Source organism: Triticum aestivum, chromosome 6A, assembly GCF_018294505.1.
Source record: "Triticum aestivum cultivar Chinese Spring chromosome 6A, IWGSC CS RefSeq v2.1, whole genome shotgun sequence".
NCBI classification, from domain to species: Eukaryota; Viridiplantae; Streptophyta; class Magnoliopsida; order Poales; family Poaceae; genus Triticum; species Triticum aestivum.
Window position 1 is genome coordinate 76,984,724 of NC_057809.1, and position 20,823 is coordinate 77,005,546.

General features: G+C 46.5%; 1 protein-coding gene across 1 annotated transcript; it reads right to left on the reverse strand.

Moving 5' to 3' along the window:
• Window positions 1-1,677: 1,677 nt before the first annotated feature.
• LOC123132148 (probable glucomannan 4-beta-mannosyltransferase 4) lies at window positions 1,678-5,938 on the reverse strand. The gene is made up of 9 exons (XM_044551909.1): window positions 5,557-5,938; window positions 4,879-4,977; window positions 3,858-4,110; window positions 2,988-3,098; window positions 2,729-2,865; window positions 2,515-2,628; window positions 2,244-2,443; window positions 1,961-2,158; window positions 1,678-1,842 (listed from the first exon to the last, which is right to left on the reverse strand). The coding sequence occupies exons 1-9, from the start codon at window positions 5,866-5,868 to the stop codon at window positions 1,680-1,682; spliced, it is 1,587 nt and encodes a 528-aa protein (XP_044407844.1). The 5' UTR covers window positions 5,869-5,938; the 3' UTR covers window positions 1,678-1,679.
• Window positions 5,939-20,823: the final 14,885 nt, after the last annotated feature.

Below are 20,823 nucleotides of genomic sequence, written 5' to 3' on the forward strand. Positions count from 1 at the left end.
CCACACATGTGACAATAGATGCACTTACACATTAGTCCCTTGACCATTATTTCATTAATCATCCAAAACCCACACATGTGACAGTAGATGCACTTACAAATCCCCCCTCCCCCAGGCTTTTCAAACATAAAACATCCTCGTTGTGGAAGATTGCAACTGGTCGATCTGCGGGGACGTGCCGAAGAGCGCGGACTAACTCTCTTCCGATGTCCCTTTGTCGTGCGCTTCAGGGATGTGTTGGACCTCACTCGAGACGTCGTGGACGCGACTTCATCCCCGCGTGAGCTGGTTGTCGATAAAATTGCGCCGCGGCGCACAACCCTGACGTTCTTGCTGCTATGCTACTAGTGGTTGTGGAAGCACCGAAATGGAGCCGCCTTCAACGAGGACACCTCCCTCACTCCGGGGCATAAGACAATGATGACGTGATGATGTTGTCCGATGGTGCAACGCCTATCGATCGATCACAGGGGTGACGTCGACTGCTGGCTCTCCTGCCTGGCCACGAATAGCTAGTGCGTTGGTCTATCCCCGCCCCCGGTGAAAATTCAAAACAAAAAGGTTGTACCAAATCTGCATGCTTCAATTCATCATGGCTTTGGTGCGTTCAGTTGATGCTGTTGAGGATCTTTTTTGAAGTACCAAAAGGTTGAGGATGTTAAATTCCAGAAACTGGAAAAAAAATGTGCATTGTAAAAGATCAGGCATTAGCTGGGATCTATATTACTAAAATGATAACAGTGCCGCTCTTCATAGCTTATTGTATTATATTACTTGATGTGTTCCTTGCAGGTTATCGTGATTTTCTTTTTGTGGAATATGCCTTTGGAATGCCTTGATTGGTCAGAGGCGCTGGCTGGCAGAATGTGTCTTTGGAATGCCTCGATTTGTCAGCATTGCTGGCTGGATGTTAGCTGGTTCATTTTATCATTGCCAGTGATGTATTTAGGCTTATTTTTTATTTAATTTTTGCGAATAACGTATTTTGGCTTATTAACACGCAAACGTACATTATATATTGGATAAAAATACAACCGGCTCGCGCCAGTTAACTTGTGTATCCTCTAAACTTTAGTATTATGTGTATGTGTAATGTGTAAAGTAGTGTATATGCATGAGACTTCTACCAAGATGGGGACTATAGCCTGGTGCTATTATGAACCGCATCATATCTGACTCAAAAAATATAACATAGCTGCTTCAGGAATTTGATATTAATACCATTGGTATTTGATAAATGAAATAAAGAACGCCATGGGTGTGCGCCAGGGGCGCGACTCCTCTCTAGCTGGATAGCAATGGTTCGAACGGCTCACTGCTCTGCCTTGATGGGCACGAGACAGCAAATAAGAGAGAGAGCAAATAAAATGATTGCTGCTCTACCTTGGTACAAAAAGATAATGTATCATGCCTGTATTTCATTGCCTTTCATGATGTGATTACAGTCTCAAGAACTTGGGATCTACACAATCATAAAGAAAAAAAGAATCTGTAAAGCAGTTAGAAGAATACAACCTGGCCATCCATCATTGTACAACTAGGATTCTACGAACCCTCAAATCCAATACTCATCTACCATTCTGTATGAACTAAAACCTATACAACCTGTATGGTGTCCCATTTCATATAGATTGCCCTTGTCAGATCCAATTAAGCTTGATTGCAGTCCTAGGAACATTCTATGAACACGGAGTTTTCATGCCGACGAAACCGAACCCTAATACAATGAATGCCAAGGCCTGGAGGTAGATGTACATGAAGTATGTCTGGCTTCCAAGCACGTAGTCATACGAGGCGCATATCAAGAGGTAGAGCGCGAGCAAGAGCTCAGGGATGTAAATCCTGCAAAGGCCGAATTGTTGGAGTTTGAAGCACATTCTTCAACATTTGTTTTGTTCTTGCACAATTTGACATAATTAGTTACAAACTTGAACTGCATGCTATAGGTTTGTTCACGTACCTCTCCACACATTCAGTGGGCTTCAGTGGTTCAAGGAGTGGGACTTCAAAATCGTCCTTCACCACATCTCCTACCTTCTCAGTAACCACCCAATCATTTACGTGCGCAGTCTCAAGTAAACCGGTTAGAGCTGCACGCATACGGTGCATGGACATTACATTTTCAAACAGAATCCAGAATGGCATCAGATGGAGAGACCTGGCGTACCAGATAAGATCATATAAAGAAGTCAACATTAACAAGAACATGAAGCTGTACTCTGGACGAAACGAATAGTGCATACCCAGGATTCCTGATGGCATTCATGATAGTAATGGCAGTAGGAATGTAGACCAACCCCCACACAGGAATATGGACTTCAGGAACCATGGCAGATAATGGAATGACAACGCAGTAGAACAAGAATGTGAGGATGGGAGCAATGACCCTCCGTACAAACAAAAAGCTGTATAAAAGGTGCCATTTCTTCCATATTGATACCCCCTGCATAATGAGATGACAAACATTACATGATATTCATATTGTCTTTTGTGGTGAGGTTCAAGAAGGCACACCTTGTTTGTCACAATTTCCCATCCCATTTTTCTGAAGAGATTGGCAGCACCACAAGTCCACCTATGCTGTTGATGACGGTAGGCCTTGAAGGTACTTGGGAGTTCACTCTTGACCTGTGTAAGTTTTGTACTTGTAATGATGTAGGGCACAATACAGTATAGCGCATGTTCAATGAAAAACAACTATTTGGAATTGCAGACTGCAAAAACATACCCTTATATCACCTACATACAAGAATTCCCATTCCTTGAGACATGCCCGTACAGCCAGGTCCATGTCCTCCACAGTGGTGCGATCTTTCCATCCTCCTGACTCATTAATAGCAGATACACGCCACACACCAGCTGTACCTGTTGACAAAAAAGAATTTCTATTAATCACATAATTTAAATTCAAATGAACCATTTCAAGAAACTAACAGTGTCAGGCTTCATTGAAGCCTCGAATAAATGGCCATAAGATTGGCTCTTACCATTGAAACCAAAGAAAGCATGCATAAATGAGCCTGATTCCTGCTCGACTTTGAAATGATAGTCCAGGGACATCTTCTGTATCCTTGTCATCAGGCAAGCATCGTAGTTAACTGCAAAATCGCCCGGGCAAAGGCCAGGTCAGGAACATCCTGTAACCAGAATAAACAGAAATCCTCACTTCAAGTTATCAATATTATCACTTTCATATAGAAGGGGGAGAACTTGCATCAGAACTTCAAATCTTCAAAAATAATCTTAAGGGAAAAAGTTATCAAAGTAGCTAAACTGAAGTTTGAGTGAAATTTGTTAGCCATCTTTTCATGTTAAAAGGTTCCACAGCCTTTTGTTACTGCAGTCACCAGTATCGTTGAAGCCTTGAAGGCCAAGAGAATCATAATAGGACAAAATAAGTGCCTCAGAATTTAGTTGTGCCCAAATTTATGTCAGTACTGACCACTATGGAGTCGAAAGACTGATACTTCTGTCATAGGATACGACAAAGGTTCACATCAAAATATTTACCCAAAACAGTTTCATTTTTAACCAGTATCACTTCAAGCCATGAAAATATTGTTCCGACTTTGAGCACGACTACCGACACTGGTAAGCACGAGAGTTTTGAGGTGAAATTTCAGTTTCAAACATCTCAATAACAAGAATCTCACATTTTATCAAGACAGGACTAGCATTTGTGCTGACTCCATTACTTTCTGAGTAAACACTCCTGATCTTAAATAGCAAATACTTCTTGGAGTTGGAGCAGAAAAAATATCATGCAAATCCATATCTAGGTACTTCACTCCAGAACATGCACAGTCAGATAGTCTTAACCACGTGCATATACTAAAAAATATAATGGTTATGCTCACCAAACTTCCAGCGTGTTTGCACAAGCGCAATCTTCGGGTTATGCACAAGAAATGGTATAGTTTTTAAAAGGAAGTCAGATTCAGGTTGGAAATCTGCGTCGAAGATAGCAACGAATTCACACTGTTGCGCATATACATGTTCCATGCCTTTCTTCAAAGCTCCAGCTTTGTATCCCTTCCTGTTATTTCTAACTTCATACTTTATGTCAATTTTCTTGCTAGCCCACTCCTGGCATTCAAGCTCCACTAGTTCCTGCACTTGCCAAAAAACGATTAAAAGCATACAGTGGCACAATAATCTGAATACAGCTAGGAGTATTAAACAGACTATCTTTCACTTCGTATACTCATATATACATTCTTAGCATGTGGGATTCAAGCTGTCCTCACACCTATTATTGCCTTCCAAGATAAATAGAGCAAACCTTGACTACTTCATAAACATTGAATCAGATTGTGTCCCATGCATTAAGCCATAGTCAACAGCAATTTCAAGCAATCAAATGATCCTATTCATGTAACTGAATAAAAATAACCGACAAGAAAGTAAGTTAGTACAAGATCATAAAGACTTCAACAAGAGTGGTTTATAACTAGTACGTATGTCAGGTGTTCAACTAGACGAGGCATAGTGATAGGGTACTGTCTCCATGGGACCAAAATCCAGTTCATAGTAATACTTTACCCATGCTTAGATTAATAGGCAACTTTGACCATTTCACAGGATTACGATGTTGAATGTACATGGTATAACCATTGAATGTAATGCATTCTTCTGTACTTTCATGTTTCTGACACCGTTGTCTCTACATCTGAAGGGTGCTGGAAGTAGGTGTAAAACTGCACATACACACTTTCATATGTTGATGCAGATATACTAATTGTTTATTTGGGACAAGCATTCTGGTGCATGAACCATTTCACATGAGCATCACAGCAAGCACCCTTTGATCCAAAACTTAATAAACAAACATTTATTTTCATTCAATCAAGAAACCTTGTCACTGCAATCTAGGCTTACTTTAATAATGGGATCAGTTGAATCATCCAAGACTTGGATTATAATACGGTCTGGCGGCCATGTGAGAGCACAAACAGCTCCAATGGACAACTTGTACACCTGCAAAAGGCATAAAATAAGAATAAGCAACAGTCCTTGTGTCCAATACAATGAATCAGCAAGACACATAAGAACAGCGTTCAGTGGTTCAGCCACATTTCAAACTTAGCAGAAAGCTATCGCGAGGCAAAACCTGGCATTGCTAGTCAGCTGCCAGAGAGATGTAAACAAAACGCTAAACCTGTACTGGCAACTGTTTTCACATAACAACACAAACAAGAATCTCACCTAATGAGCTAACAGTTATTGAGCAGAACACTTCTACTGTACTTGACACCATGAAGGCAATGCAGAGACGCATTTTTCCAAACCCCGCCCCAATTCCTCAGTTAGTCCTGAGCGTGATACTACTAGCTTTTTCGTAGACCAGAGCAGTTTATCGACAATGTCAACACCCAAAGCTACATTTCGCAAAAGGAAAGTTCCGCAAGTACGGCACTGCAGAGGCATTTCAACTTTGAGTCGGACCGGGGCGCGCACAAAAGGCCAAAAGCAGCGCGAGCAGCACGAGGCATTTCAGCTTTCAAGCAGCAGCACCAGCCAAGCACCCCGTGACGGAAATCTGGGAGGACGCCTCACCTCCTTCTCGTTGTACATGGGGATCTGCACGAGCACCATGGGGAACTCGCGGCGGCCCGCCGGGTCCTCCACGTCGGCCTCGCCCCCCTCCAGGGCCCCGGTCATGGGCTCCCACTTGAACCTCCGCTCGGGCCGCAGCCGCAGCAGGCGGACGGCGACGAGGCTGACGAGGCTCATGCAGGCGGCCTCGAGGAGGAGCATGGCCGACATGGCGAGGCACGCCCACACCGCGGCCGTCAGCGCCGGGGCGACCGCGCGCGCCCGCACGGCCGCCCACGCCGCCGCGGCCGCGCCGGCGCTGAGCGGCGCCATGCGATGCGACGCGGATCCGACCGAGGGGAGAGGGCGCGGCTTTGCTTGCTTGGAGTGGAAGGGAAGGAATCGAAGCGAGGGGAGGGAGGGAGGGAGGGAAGGGAAATGGGGGGAGGCGTGGGCGCGAGGTGGCTCGCGAATCTGGTTGGTGGTGCGAGGCGACCAAAGCCGGCCAGCGCGAGGGGAAAGAGGAAACGATACAATTTTGGATGTGGATCTTTTTGCTTTCGGTACCTGACGTTATGCGATATGCGCATCGGACACATCTACTAGTAGTAAGCTTTAACCGTTTCCCCGACTCGAATCAAGTCTTTCGATCGATTCAATCATCACGCTCGGGCTTCACAAGAAGGAAGACCCTGGTTTGCAGCAAAGATCCGAGAAAATACAAAGTAACTCCTGTGACAAAGGATCACAATGACATCTTTTGAAAACACCTTCTTTATGGTATCAATCTTTGTTCGAAGATCAGAGAAAATACAAAGTAACTCCTGTGACAAACATCTCCTTTGCGGTAACAATCTCTACTCGAAGAAATACGTCAAAGGCTTCGGTAAAGAGCTGCAATAGACTGGAGCAACGATATTGTCACTCTTTCACCGCACGTACATTATCAATAATCGTTTTTGAAAGAGCCTTCACTACTGGAATCAGCTACTTTGCCATCTGCCAGCTCTTTGCCATCAGCTACCTGAAAGCAGACGGCAAAGAACAGGCTGATGGCAAAGAAAGCCTTTGCCATCAGCCTGTTCTTTGCCGTCTGCTAACTGACGGCAAAGAATCTTTGCCGTCCGCTAGCGGACGGCAAAGAGGGAGGGGGCCCCACTGAGGAGCTGGTTAAAAAATACTTAACGGCCCCCCTCTTTGCCGTCCGCTAGCGGACCGCAAAGATGGCGGACGGCAAAGATTAAACGTATCTAACGGCCGGCGCGCCCCCCTCTCTCTGTTTCCCTCCCACACACGCGCGCCGCCGCCCCCACCACTCGCCGCCGCCCGGTCGCACCACCGCCCCGCCGCCCCACCGTCCCCCGCCCCGTCGCCCCACCGCCCCGTCGCCTCGGCCCCCGCCCCGTCTCGGCGCCGCCGCGCCCAGGCCCCCCGGCGACCCGGCCCCCCGCGCCCCATCGCCCCGGGCGCCGTCGCTCCACCGGCCGCCCGCCCCGTCGCCCCCGCCGCGCCCCGGCCCCCCGCGCCCCACCGCCCTGGGACCGGCGCCGCCACCCCAGGCCGCCCCGCCCCCCTCCTCCACCGGCCACCTCCTCCACCGGCCCAGGTGAGCTCTACCTCTCCTTTTTTTTCTGTTTTTTTAGTTTTAGGTTTATGTTTAGTTTAGATTTAGTTTTAGTTTTAGGTTTAGTTTTAGGTTTAGGTTTAGGTCTAGTTTTAGTTTAGTTTTAGGTTTAGATTTAGTTTTTTCCTTTTTTTTCTTCTGTTTTTTTAGTTCTAGGTTTATGATTAGATTAGATTTAGGTTTAGTTTTAGGTTTAGTTCAGTTTTAGGAAAGAAAAGAAGAAGAAGAAAAAACAGGAGAGGAGGAGAAGAAGAAGAGGAAAAAGGAAAGGAAGAAGAAGAAGAGGAGGAGGAGAAGAAAAAAGAAGAAGAGGAAGAAGAGGAAGAAAAAAACAGGAGAGGAGGAGAAGAAGAAGAGGAAAAAGGAAAGGAAGAAGAAGAGGAGGAAGAAGAAGAACAAAAAAACAGGAGAGGAGGAGAAGAAGAAGAGGAAAAAGGGAAGGAGGAGGAGGAGGAGGAAGAAGAAGAAGAAGAAGAAGAAGAAGAAGAAGAAGAAGAAGAAGGAAAAAAAGGAAGAAAAGGAAGAAAAGGAAGAAGAGGAAGAAGAAGAAAAGGAAAAAAGACCCCGACCCGGCACCCCGACATGACACCCCGACCCCGAGACCCCGACCCCGACACCCCGACCCCGACCCCGACCCCGACCCCGACACCCCGACCCCGACACCCCGACCCCGACCCCGACACCCCGAGCCTGACCCGACACCCCGACCCCGAGCCTGACCCGACACCCTGACCCCGACACCACACCCCGACCCCGAAACAACACCCCGACACCGACACGGCACTACCCCGACATCGACACGACACCCCGACCCCGAAACAGCACCCCGACCCCGACACGGCACCCCGACACCGACAGGACACCCCGACCACCGACACCTCCCGAAAAGGTGTTCTTTGGCCTTCCAGAGGCCGACGGGGTCATATATTTTTGAATTATTAGTTAGGTCATATATTTTTCGATTTTGTTATGAAAACATCATATATAATTGTGTTGATCGTGTAGTTTTAAATGTGCAGTTGTTTCATCGCTGCGAGGTTTGGTGTTCGACGACCTCGCCATGCGTTTGACGAGCTCTGCCCCTTCGTTCGTGGGTGAGCACAAATGACAAGTCCTCCTCCCCCATTAATTGTTTGATCTATTCCGATGAAACTTGATAGCTAGCTATATATGTGTCTTGAATCATCAGTATGCATAACCAATATGTGTCTCCCGTTCGAAAGCGTCATAGTTATAAATATGCATGCATTTGCATATTTATAACCTTGATTCTTTCGAATTGTCCAACGCTATCCATGGACAGCCCGAGTATGTGTAGATTGGGTTCGTTTTTGTTGGAAATATGCCCTAGAGGCAATAATAAAAGCATTATTATTATATTTCCTTGTTCATGATAATTGTCTTTATTCATGCTATAATTGTGTTATCCGGAAATCGTAATGCATGTGTGAATAACAGACACCAACATGTCCCTAGTGAGCCTCTAGTTGACTAGCTCGTTGATCAACAGATAGTCATGGTTTCCTGACTATGGACACTGGATGTCATTGATAACGAGATCACATCATTGGGAGAATGATGTGATGGACGAGACCCAATCCTAAACATAGCACAAGATCGTATAGTTCGTTTGCTAGAGTTTTGCAATGTCAAAGTATCTTTTCCTTAGACCATGAGATCGTGTAACTCCCGGATACCGTAGGAGTGCTTTGGGTATGCCAAACGTCACAACGTAACTGGGTGACTATAAAGGTAGACTACGGGTATCTCCGAAAGTGTCTGTTGGGTGACATGGATCAAGACTGGGATTTGTCACTCCGTATGACGGAGAGGTATCACTGGGCCCACTCGGTAATGCATCATCATAATGAGCTCAGAGTGACCAAGTGTCTGGTCACGGGATCATGCATTACGGTACGAGTAAAGTGACTTGCCGGTAACGAGATTGAACGAGGTATTGGGATACCGACGATCGAATCTCGGGCAAGTAACATATCGATAGACAAAGGGAATAGCGTACGGGGTTGATTGAATCCTCGACATCGTGGTTCATCCGATGAGATCATCGTGGAGCATGTGGGAGCCAACATGGGTATCCAGATCCCGCTGTTGGTTATTGACCGGAGAGTCGTCTCGGTCATGTCTGCTTGTCTCTCGAACCCGTAGGGTCTACACACTTAAGGTTCAGTTACGCTAGGGTTGTAGGGATATGTATATGCAGTAACCCGAATGTTGTTCGGAGTCCCGGATGAGATCCCGGACGTCACGAGGAGTTCCGGAATGGTCCGGAGGTAAAGATTTATATATGGGAAGTCCTGTTTCGGGCATCGGGACAAGTTTCGGGGTTATCGGTATTGTACCGGGACCACCGGAAGGGTCCCGGGGGTCCACCGGGTGGGTCCACCTGTCCCGGGGGGCCACATGGGCTGTAAGGGGGTGCGCCTTGGCCTAATGGGCCAAGGGCACCAGCCCCACATAGGCCCATGCGCCTAGGGTTTAAGGGGGAAGAGTCCTAGGAGGGTAAGGCACCTCCTAGGTGCCTTGGGGGGGAGGGAAACCCCCCTTGGCCGCCGCCCCATAGGAGATTGGATCTCCTAGGGCCGGCACCACCCCCCTTGGCACCCCTATATATAGTGGGGGAGAGGAGGGACTTCATACCTGAACGCCTCGGCCTTTGGTTGCCTCCTTCTCCCTCCCCAACACCTCCTCAACCTCCATAGTGCTTAGCGAAGCTCTGCCGGAGTACTGCAGCTCCATCAACACCACGCCGTCGTGCTGCTGCTGGTGCCATCTCCCTCAACCTCTCCTCCCTCCCTTGCTGGATCAAGAAGGAGGAGACGTGGCTGTTCCGTACGTGTGTTGAACGCGGAGGTGCCGTCCGTTCGGCGCTGGTCATCGGTGATTTGGATCACGTCGAGTACGACTACATCATCACCGTTCTTTTGAACGCTTCCGCTCGCGATCTACAAAGGTATGTAGATGCATCTAATCACTCGTTGCTAGATGAACTCCTAGATGATCTTGGTGAAACGAGTAGGAAAATTTTTGTTTTCTGCAACGTTCCCCAACAGTGGCATCATGAGCTAGGTCTATGCGTAGTTCTTCTTGCGCGAGTAGAACACAATTTGTTGTGGGCGTAGATTTGTCAACTTTCTTGCCGTTACTAGTCCTTTCTTGCTTCAGCGGTATTGTGGGATGAAGCGGCCCGGACCAACCTTACACGTACGCTTACGTGAGACCGGTTCCACCGACTAACATGCACTAGTTGCATAAGGTGGCTGGCGGGTGTCTGTCTCTCCTACTTTAGTTGGAGCGGAATCGATGAACAGGGTCCTTATGAAGGGTAAATAGAAGTTGACAAATCACGTTGTGGCTTTAACGTAGGTAAGAAAACGTTCTTGCTAGAACCCTAATTCAGCCACGTAAAACTTGCAACAACAATTAGAGGACGTCTAACTTGTTTTTGCAGCAAGTGGTTTGTGATATGATATGGCCAAAGTTGTGATGAATGATGAATGATCTATATGTGATGTATGAGATGTTCATGCTATTGTAATAGGATTCACGACTTGCATGTCGATGAGTATGACAACCGGCAGGAGCCATAGGAGTTGTCTTTATTCTTTTATATGACCTGCGTGTCATCAAGAAACGCCATGTAAATTACTTTACTTTATTGCTAAACGCGTTAGCCATAGTAGTAGAAGTAATAGTTGGCGAGCAACTTCATGGAGACACGATGATGGAGATCATGATGATGGAGATCATGGTGTCAAGCCGGTGACAAGATGATCATGGAGCCCCAAGATGGAGATCAAAGGAGCTATGTGATATTGGCCATATCATGTCACGTTTATTATTTGATTGCATGTGATGTTTATCATGTTTTGCATCTTGTTTACTTAGAACGACGGTAGTAAATAAGATGATCCCTCACAATAATTTCAAGAAGTGTTCCCCCTAACTGTGCACCGTTGCGACAGTTCGCTGTTTCAAAACACCACGTGATGATCGGGTGTTTTATTCAGACGTTCACATACAACGGGTGTAAGACAGATTTACACATGCAAACACTTAGGTTGACTTGACGAGCCTAGCATGTACAGACATGGCCTCGGAACACAGAAGACCGAAAGGTCGAGCATGAGTCGTATAGAAGATACGATCAACATGAAGATGTTCACCGATGTTGACTAGTCCGTCTCACGTGATGATCGGACACGGTCTAGTTTAACTCGGATCATGTAATACTTAGATGACCAGAGGGATGTCTAATCTAAGTGGGAGTTCACTAATAATTTGATTAGTTGAACTTAATTATCATGAACTTAGTCTAAAATCTTTGCAATATGTCTTGTAGATCAAATGGCCAACGTAGTCCTCAACTTCAACGCGTTCCTAGAGAAAACTAAGCTGAAAGACGATGGCAGCAACTATACGGACTGGGTCCGGAACCTGAGGATCATCCTCATAGCTGCCAAGAAAGATTATGTCCTACAAGCACCGCTTGGTGACGCACCCGTTCTCCCTGCAGAACAAGATGTTATGAACGCTTGGCAGGCACGTTTCGATGACTACTCCCTCGTTCAGTGCGGCATGCTTTACAGCCTAGAGCCGGGGCTCCAAAAGCGTTTTGAGAGACATGGAGCATATGAGATGTTCGAAGAGCTGAAAATGGTTTTCCAAGCTCATGCCCGGGTCGAGAGATATGAAGTCTCCGACAAATTCTTTAGCTGTAAGATGGAGGAAAACAGTTCTGTCAGTGAGCACATACTCACTATGTCTGGGTTGCATAACCGCTTGACTCAGCTGGGAGTTAATCTCCCGGATGATGCGGTCATTGACAGAATCCTCCAGTCGCTTCCACCAAGCTACAAGAGCTTTGTGATGAACTTCAATATGCAGGGGATGGAAAAGACCATTCCTGAAGTATTTGCTATGCTGAAATCAGCAGAGGTAGAAGTCAGAAAGGAACATCAAGTGTTGATGGTCAATAAAACCACTAAGTTCAAGAAAGGCAAGGGTAAAAAGAACTTCAAGAAGGACGGCAAGGAGGTTGCCGCGCCCGGCAAGCAAGCTGCTGGGAAGAAGCCAAAGAATGGACCCAAGCCCGAGACTGAGTGCTTTTATTGCAAGGGAAGCGGTCACTGGAAGCGGAACTGCCCTAAGTACTTAGCGGATAAGAAGGCCGGCAAAACAAAAGGTATATGTGATATACATGTAATTGATGTGTACCTTACTAGTGCCCGTAGTAGCTCCTGGGTATTTGATACCGGTGCAGTTGCTCACATTTGTAACTCAAAGCAGGGGCTGCGGAATAAGCGGAAACTGGCAAAGGACGAGGTGACGATGCGCGTCGGGAATGGTTCCAAGGTCAATGTGATCGCCGTCGGCACGCTACCTCTGCATCTCCCTTCGGGATTAGTTTTAAACCTTAATAATTGTTATTTAGTGCCAGCTTTGAGCATGAACATTGTATCGGGATCTCGTTTAATTCGAGATGGCTACTCTTTTAAATCTGAGAATAATGGTTGTTCCATTTTTATGAGAGATATGTTTTATGGTCATGCTCCTATGGTGAATGGTTTATTCCTTATGAATCTCGAACGTGATGCTACACATATTCATAATGTGAGTACCAAAAGAAGTAAGGTTGATAATGATAGTCCCACATACTTGTGGCACTGCCGCCTTGGTCACATAGGTGTTAAACGCATGAAGAAGCTCCATGCTGATGGACTTTTAGAGTCTCTTGATTATGAATCATTTGACACGTGCGAACCATGCCTTATGGGTAAAATGACCAAGACTCCGTTCTCAGGAACAATGGAGCGAGCAACCGACTTATTGGAAATCATACATACTGATGTGTGCGGTCCGATGAGTGTTGAGGCTCGCGGTGGCTATCGTTATGTTCTCACCCTCACTGATGATTTAAGTAGGTATGGGTATATCTACTTAATGAAACACAAGTCTGAAACCTTTGAAAAGTTCAAGGAATTTCAGAGTGAGGTTGAAAATCAACGTGACAGGAAAATCAAGTTTCTACGATCAGATCGTGGAGGAGAATACTTGAGTCACGAGTTTGGGGCACACTTAAGAAAATGTGGAATAGTTTCACAACTCACGCCGCCTGGAACACCTCAGCGTAATGGTGTGTCCGAACGTCGTAATCGCACTCTGTTAGATATGGTGCGATCTATGATGTCTCTTACCGATTTACCGCTTTCTTTTTGGGGCTATGCTTTAGAGACTGCCGCATTCACTTTAAATAGGGCTCCGTCGAAATCCGTTGAGACGACACCGTATGAATTATGGTTTGGGAAGAAACCTAAGCTGTCGTTTCTAAAAGTTTGGGGATGCGATGCTTATGTCAAGAAACTTCAACCTGAAAAGCTCGAACCCAAATCGGAAAAATGCGTCTTCATAGGGTACCCAAAAGAAACTATTGGGTACACCTTCTACCTCAGATCCGAAGGCAAGATCTTTGTTGCCAAGAATGGGTCCTTTCTGGAGAAAGAGTTTCTCTCGAAAGAAGTAAGTGGGAGGAAAGTAGAGCTTGATGAAGTATTGCCTCTTGAACCGGAAAATGGCGCAACTCAAGAAAATGTTCCTGAGGTGCCTGCACCGACTAGAGAGGAAGTTAATGAAAATGATCAAGATACTTCTGATCAAGCCCCTACTGAAATCCGAAGGTCCACAAGGACACGTTCCGCACCAGAGTGGTACGGCAACCCTGTCTTGGAAATCATGTTGTTAGACAACGGTGAACCTTCGAACTATGAAGAAGCGATGGCGGGACCGGATTCCGACAAATGGCTGGAAGCCATGAAATCCGAGATAGGATCCATGTATGAAAACAAAGTATGGACTTTGACTGACTTGCCCGTTGAGCGGCGAGCCATAGAAAATAAATGGATCTTTAAGAGGAAGACAGACGCGGATGGTAATGTGACCATCTATAAAGCTCGGCTTGTCGCTAAGGGTTATCGACAAGTTCAAGGGGTTGACTACGATGAGACTTTCTCACCGGTAGCGAAGCTGAAGTCCGTCCGAATCATGTTAGCAATTGCCGCATTCTATGATTACGAAATATGGCAAATGGACGTCAAAACGGCATTCCTTAATGGTTTCCTTAAGGAAGAATTGTATATGATGCAGCCGGAAGGTTTTGTCGATCCTAAGAATGCTGACAAAGTGTGCAAGCTCCAACGCTCGATTTATGGGCTGGTGCAAGCATCTCGGAGTTGGAACATTCGCTTTGATGAGATGATCAAAGCGTTTGGGTTTACACAGACTTATGGAGAAGCCTGCGTTTACAAGAAAGTGAGTGGGAGCTCTGTAGCATTTCTCATATTATATGTAGATGACATACTTTTGATGGGAAATGATATAGAACTCTTGGACAGCATCAAGGCCTACTTGAATAAAAGTTTTTCAATGAAGGACCTTGGAGAAGCTGCTTATATATTAGGCATCAAAATCTATAGAGATAGATCAAGACGCCTCATAGGTCTTTCACAAAGCACATACCTTGATAAGATATTGAAGAAGTTCAATATGGATCAATCCAAGAAGGGGTTCTTGCCTGTGTTGCAAGGTATGAAATTGAGCTCAGCTCAATGTCCGACCACGGCAGAAGATATAGAAGAGATGAGCGTCATCCCCTATGCCTCAGCCATAGGTTCTATTATGTATGCCATGCTGTGTACCAGACCTGATGTAAACCTTGCCGTAAGTTTGGTAGGAAGGTACCAAAGTAATCCCGGCAAGGAACACTGGACAGCGGTCAAGAATATCCTGAAGTACCTGAAAAGGACTAAGGAAATGTTTCTCGTTTATGGAGGTGACGAAGAGCTCGTCGTAAAGGGTTACGTCGACGCTAGCTTCGACACAGATCTGGATGACTCTAAGTCACAAACCGGATACGTGTATATTTTGAATGGTGGGGCAGTGAGCTGGTGCAGTTGCAAGCAAAGCGTCGTGGCGGGATCTACATGTGAAGCGGAGTACATGGCAGCCTCGGAGGCAGCACATGAAGCAATATGGGTGAAGGAGTTCATCACCGACCTAGGAGTCATACCCAATGCGTCGGGGCCGATCAAGCTCTTCTGTGACAACTCTGGAGCTATTGCACTTGCCAAGGAGCCCAGGTTTCACAAGAAGACAAGGCACATCAAGCGTCGCTTCAACTCCATTCGTGAAAATGTTCAAGATGGAGACATAGAGATTTGTAAAGTACATACGGACCTGAATGTAGCAGATCCGTTGACTAAACCTCTCCCTAGAGCAAAACATGATCAACACCAGAATTCCATGGGTGTTCGATTCATCACAATGTAACTAGATTATTGACTCTAGTGCAAGTGGGAGACTGTTGGAAATATGCCCTAGAGGCAATAATAAAAGCATTATTATTATATTTCCTTGTTCATGATAATTGTCTTTATTCATGCTATAATTGTGTTATCCGGAAATCGTAATGCATGTGTGAATAACAGACACCAACATGTCCCTAGTGAGCCTCTAGTTGACTAGCTCGTTGATCAACAGATAGTCATGGTTTCCTGACTATGGACACTGGATGTCATTGATAACGAGATCACATCATTGGGAGAATGATGTGATGGACGAGACCCAATCCTAAACATAGCACAAGATCGTATAGTTCGTTTGCTAGAGTTTTGCAATGTCAAAGTATCTTTTCCTTAGACCATGAGATCGTGTAACTCCCGGATACCGTAGGAGTGCTTTGGGTATGCCAAACGTCACAACGTAACTGGGTGACTATAAAGGTAGACTACGGGTATCTCCGAAAGTGTCTGTTGGGTGACATGGATCAAGACTGGGATTTGTCACTCCGTATGACGGAGAGGTATCACTGGGCCCACTCGGTAATGCATCATCATAATGAGCTCAGAGTGACCAAGTGTCTGGTCACGGGATCATGCATTACGGTACGAGTAAAGTGACTTGCCGGTAACGAGATTGAACGAGGTATTGGGATACCGACGATCGAATCTCGGGCAAGTAACATATCGATAGACAAAGGGAATAGCGTACGGGGTTGATTGAATCCTCGACATCGTGGTTCATCCGATGAGATCATCGTGGAGCATGTGGGAGCCAACATGGGTATCCAGATCCCGCTGTTGGTTATTGACCGGAGAGTCGTCTCGGTCATGTCTGCTTGTCTCTCGAACCCGTAGGGTCTACACACTTAAGGTTCAGTTACGCTAGGGTTGTAGGGATATGTATATGCAGTAACCCGAATGTTGTTCGGAGTCCCGGATGAGATCCCGGACGTCACGAGGAGTTCCGGAATGGTCCGGAGGTAAAGATTTATATATGGGAAGTCCTTGTTTCGGGCATCGGGACAAGTTTCGGGGTTATCGGTATTGTACCGGGACCACCGGAAGGGTCCCGGGGGTCCACCGGGTGGGTCCACCTGTCCCGGGGGGCCACATGGGCTGTAAGGGGGTGCGCCTTGGCCTAATGGGCCAAGGGCACCAGCCCCACATAGGCCCATGCGCCTAGGGTTTAAGGGGGCAAGAGTCCTAGGAGGGTAAGGCACCTCCTAGGTGCCTTGGGGGGGAGGGAAACCTCCCCTTGGCCGCCGGCCCATAGGAGATTGGATCTCCTAGGCTGCGCACCACCCCCCTTGGCACCCCTATATATAGTGGGGGAGAGGAGGGACTTCATACCTGAACGCCTCGGCCTTTGGTTGCCTCCTTCTCCCTCCCCAACACCTCCTCAACCTCCATAGTGCTTAGCGAAGCTCTGCCGGAGTATTGCAGCTCCATCAACACCACGCCGTCGTGCTGCTGCTGGTGCCATCTCCCTCAACCTCTCCTCCCTCCCTTGCTGGATCAAGAAGGAGGAGACGTGGCTGTTCCGTACGTGTGTTGAACGCGGAGGTGACGTCCGTTCGGCGCTGGTCATCGGTGATTTGGATCACGTCGAGTACGACTACATCATCACCGTTCTTTTGAACGCTTCTGCTCGCGATCTACAAAGGTATGTAGATGCATCTAATCACTCGTTGCTAGATGAACTCCTAGATGATCTTGGTGAAACGAGTAGGAAAATTTTTGTTTTCTGCAACGTTCCCCAACAGTTTTCCCATATGCTTTGCTCCGGATCCGACGCATATATTTCGTCAGTGCCTCCCCTGTTGTTCTCCGGGTACACATCCTCTCTGTTTATTGCAGAGACGTGTATCAGGAGAACAGCGGGGAGGTGCTGCCGAAATTTTGCGTCGGATCCGGAGCATAGCATGGGAAAATGAACCCAATCTACGCATACACGGGTGGGATTAGTTCCTATCATTACCTATTAGAGTGTAGGTTGCATGGACGTAATAAAATTGACAAAGTAGATCAAGTGATGAATATATACATGGTGAATTACATATATAATTGTTGTGTGCCCAGTAGCTCTGAAAGTCAAGATGAGTGACCGTGCGTGGATGTATACCGGTCACACTGGTCAGAACAAATGGAGCGCTGAATGGTTCACAAAAACTAAGGGGTTTGTGCAAGCCGCATTTGCAAATGGCCAAAAGAAAACCTGGTGCCCCTGTTTCCGGTGCGGCAATTGGGAAAAGAAGACAGAGGCTGAAATGGGCAAACACCTGCAGAAGAGTGGTTTTACGCCCGATTATACGGTGTGTACATTTCATGGTGAGTCTGCCCAACGTGATCGAGCTGAGGTGGATCGTCGTCGTACCGACGAGCATGGTACCGGGATGGAAAACATGGTGCAAGGCTATGATGATGCTCGGGATTCGGACGAGGAGATGGAGAAATCTGCAAAGGCCTTCAATGAAATGTTGGAGTCTTCGAAACGTCCGCTCCACGAGCACACTAAGCTTTGTCAGTTGGATGCCATCTCACAAGTAATGGCTCTGAAGGCTCAGTTCAACTTGGGCAGAGAATGCTATGACGCAATTATGACAGTATTTGGACGCTTTCTACCCAAAGGCCATGTAATGCCTGCAAACCTGTACCAGTCGGACAAAATCCTCCGTGCACTGAAGATGCCCTATGAGAAGATACATGCCTGTGAGAAAGGATGTGCCTTATTTAGGCTTGACTATGCGGACTTGAACTATTGTCCCATTTGCAAGTCTTCCAGGTATATTGTGGTAGACAACGGTATGGGTGAGAAGACATAGACCAAAATCCCCGTTAGTGTTCTTCGGTATATGCCAATCGTACCAAGACTTCAACGTCTTTTCATGGTCGAAGAGACGGCCAGACAGATGACATGGCACAAAACAGGCAAAAGAACCGAACTAGATGCAGATGGGAATCTGATGATGGTACACACATCGGATGGTGTTGCGTGGAAAAAGGTTGATGAATTACATGCTGACAAAGCGGCAGATCCGAGGCATCCTCGAGTCGGCATCAGCACGGATGGGTTCAGTGTGTTTGGTATGACGGCAGCCCAATACAGTTGTTGGCCCGTATTTGTCTTTCCACTCAATCTCCCCCCCCCCCGGGACAGATTATGCAAAGAAAGAACATTTTCCTGACGTTGATAATTCCAGGACCCAACTATCCGGGCAAAAATATGAATGTGTACATGCAGCCGCTTAAGGACGAATTGCAAGAAGCCTGGGATAATGGGTTCAAGACATACGACGCCTTTAGCAAATGGAACTTCATAATGCATGTCTGGTACATGTACTCGACGCATGACTTGCCGGCGTATGCGCTATTCGTTGGCTGGTGTGTGCATGGAAGGTTCCCATGCCCCACATGCAAGGGAGCTCTTGAGTTCCGTTGGCTTCAAGTCGGTCGCAAGTTTTCTTGCTTCGACATGCATAGACAGTTCCTGGATCCTCGCCATAAGTTCAGGAAAGACAAGAAGAACTTCATCAGGGGTAGAGTTGTCAAAAACTCTGCACCACCTGCATTGACAGGCCAACAGACCCTAGATCAGTTAAACGCTCTCGAGCCAGATCCACAACGTCCAGGGTACTTCAAGGGGTATAATACTAAGCACGCGTGGACTCACAAAACATGCTTATGGGATCTGCCTTACTTCAAAGACCTCCTTTGCCCACACAACATCGACATGATGCACACTAAGAAGAATATCGCCGAGGCACTTTTTGGTACATTATTCGGCATAGATGGGAAGTCAAAGGATAATACTAAGGCTAGAGTCGATCTGGAGGCGCTATGTGATAGGCCGTTACAAAACATGAAAGAACCGAAAGGAAAGCAGAACTGGACGAAGCCAAAGGCATGGTTCAATCTTGGAAGGCCAGCTATGAGGGAAATTCTCTTGTGGGTGCAACAGCAGTTGATGTTCCCCGATGGGTATGCAGCGAATCTAAAGAGGGGAGCGAATCTTGATAAACTGAAGATATTTGGTCTCAAGAGTCATGATTGGCACATATGGATTGAGCGGGTAATGCCAGTGATGTTGCGTGGCTTCATCCCTGAGGATGAATGGCTAGTACTGGCAGAACTCAGCTATTTCTTCCGTGTTCTTTGTGCAAAAGAACTATCGCCTGGCGTGCTAGAAGAAATGGAAGAGTTGGCGCCGGAGTTGATCTGCAAGTTAGAGAAGATCTTTCCACCGGGCTTCTTTAATCCAATGCAGCATTTGATTTTGCATCTCCCGACCGAGGCAAGATTGGGGGGCCCGTGCAAAATCGTTGGTGCTACCCAACTAAGAGGATGCAGAAGACGCTTCGAGAAAAATGTAAAAATAAGCGTAGAATTGAAGCATCGATGGCTGAGGCATTCATCACAGAGGAGGCGGCAAACTTCGTAACAGCGCACTACGAAGCCAAAAATCGTCATTTGCATAATCCGAAGCCTCGGTACAATGCTGACGAGCCTAAAAAGGATGGATCCAACCTCAGCCTATTCAAAGGGAATCTCGCACCAGCTAGTGTTTCACATCCAGTATCTTTGGATAACGAAGAATGGCGGACCATTTCGTTGTATATCTTCAACAACCTGATAGAAGTGCGGCCGTACATCGAGTAAGTTCTCGGTACATTGTTTCGCAACTTCTATTTCCTTTGAACTACTCTTATTCCTGGATATGTCATACAGTCGATACGTCTCCATATTCTTGTATGGAGCGGAGATCCAAAAGGATTCCGTCGAAGAGTATGAGCTTCTCGCAAAGCAAGGAGGTGGCTATCCCGGTTTCATCTCTTGGTTCAAACAAACGGTAATTTCTATTAGACAATTTCATTTCATTCGCTAATTTGTGCATAATGCAACAATCCTTTCATATTAAACTTGTAGGCTAATTCAGAGTCTATGGACGCCGAATTGAGACAAGTCGCTAATGGTTTTGACTATAAGGTCCGTTCATTTGACAAGTACGACATCAACGGGTATCGCTTTTGTACCTATGGCAAAGAGCTATCTATGGCCGACCGAAAGTCTACAAATTGTTGTGTATCTGCTATCGGCGAAGGAGGTACCGAGTATTATGGGAGAGTTGAAGCAATTTATGAACTTCTGTTCTATGGTGAAAACCCACCGAATGTCGTAGTCTTCAAATGTTATTGGTTTCAGCCGAAGGAGACTAGAAGGACTCATGAACATATAGGGCTAGTTGAAATCAACCAAAGCACTCATTTAGATGTTCCTGATGTCTATATTATGGCTCAACAGGCGACCCAAGTA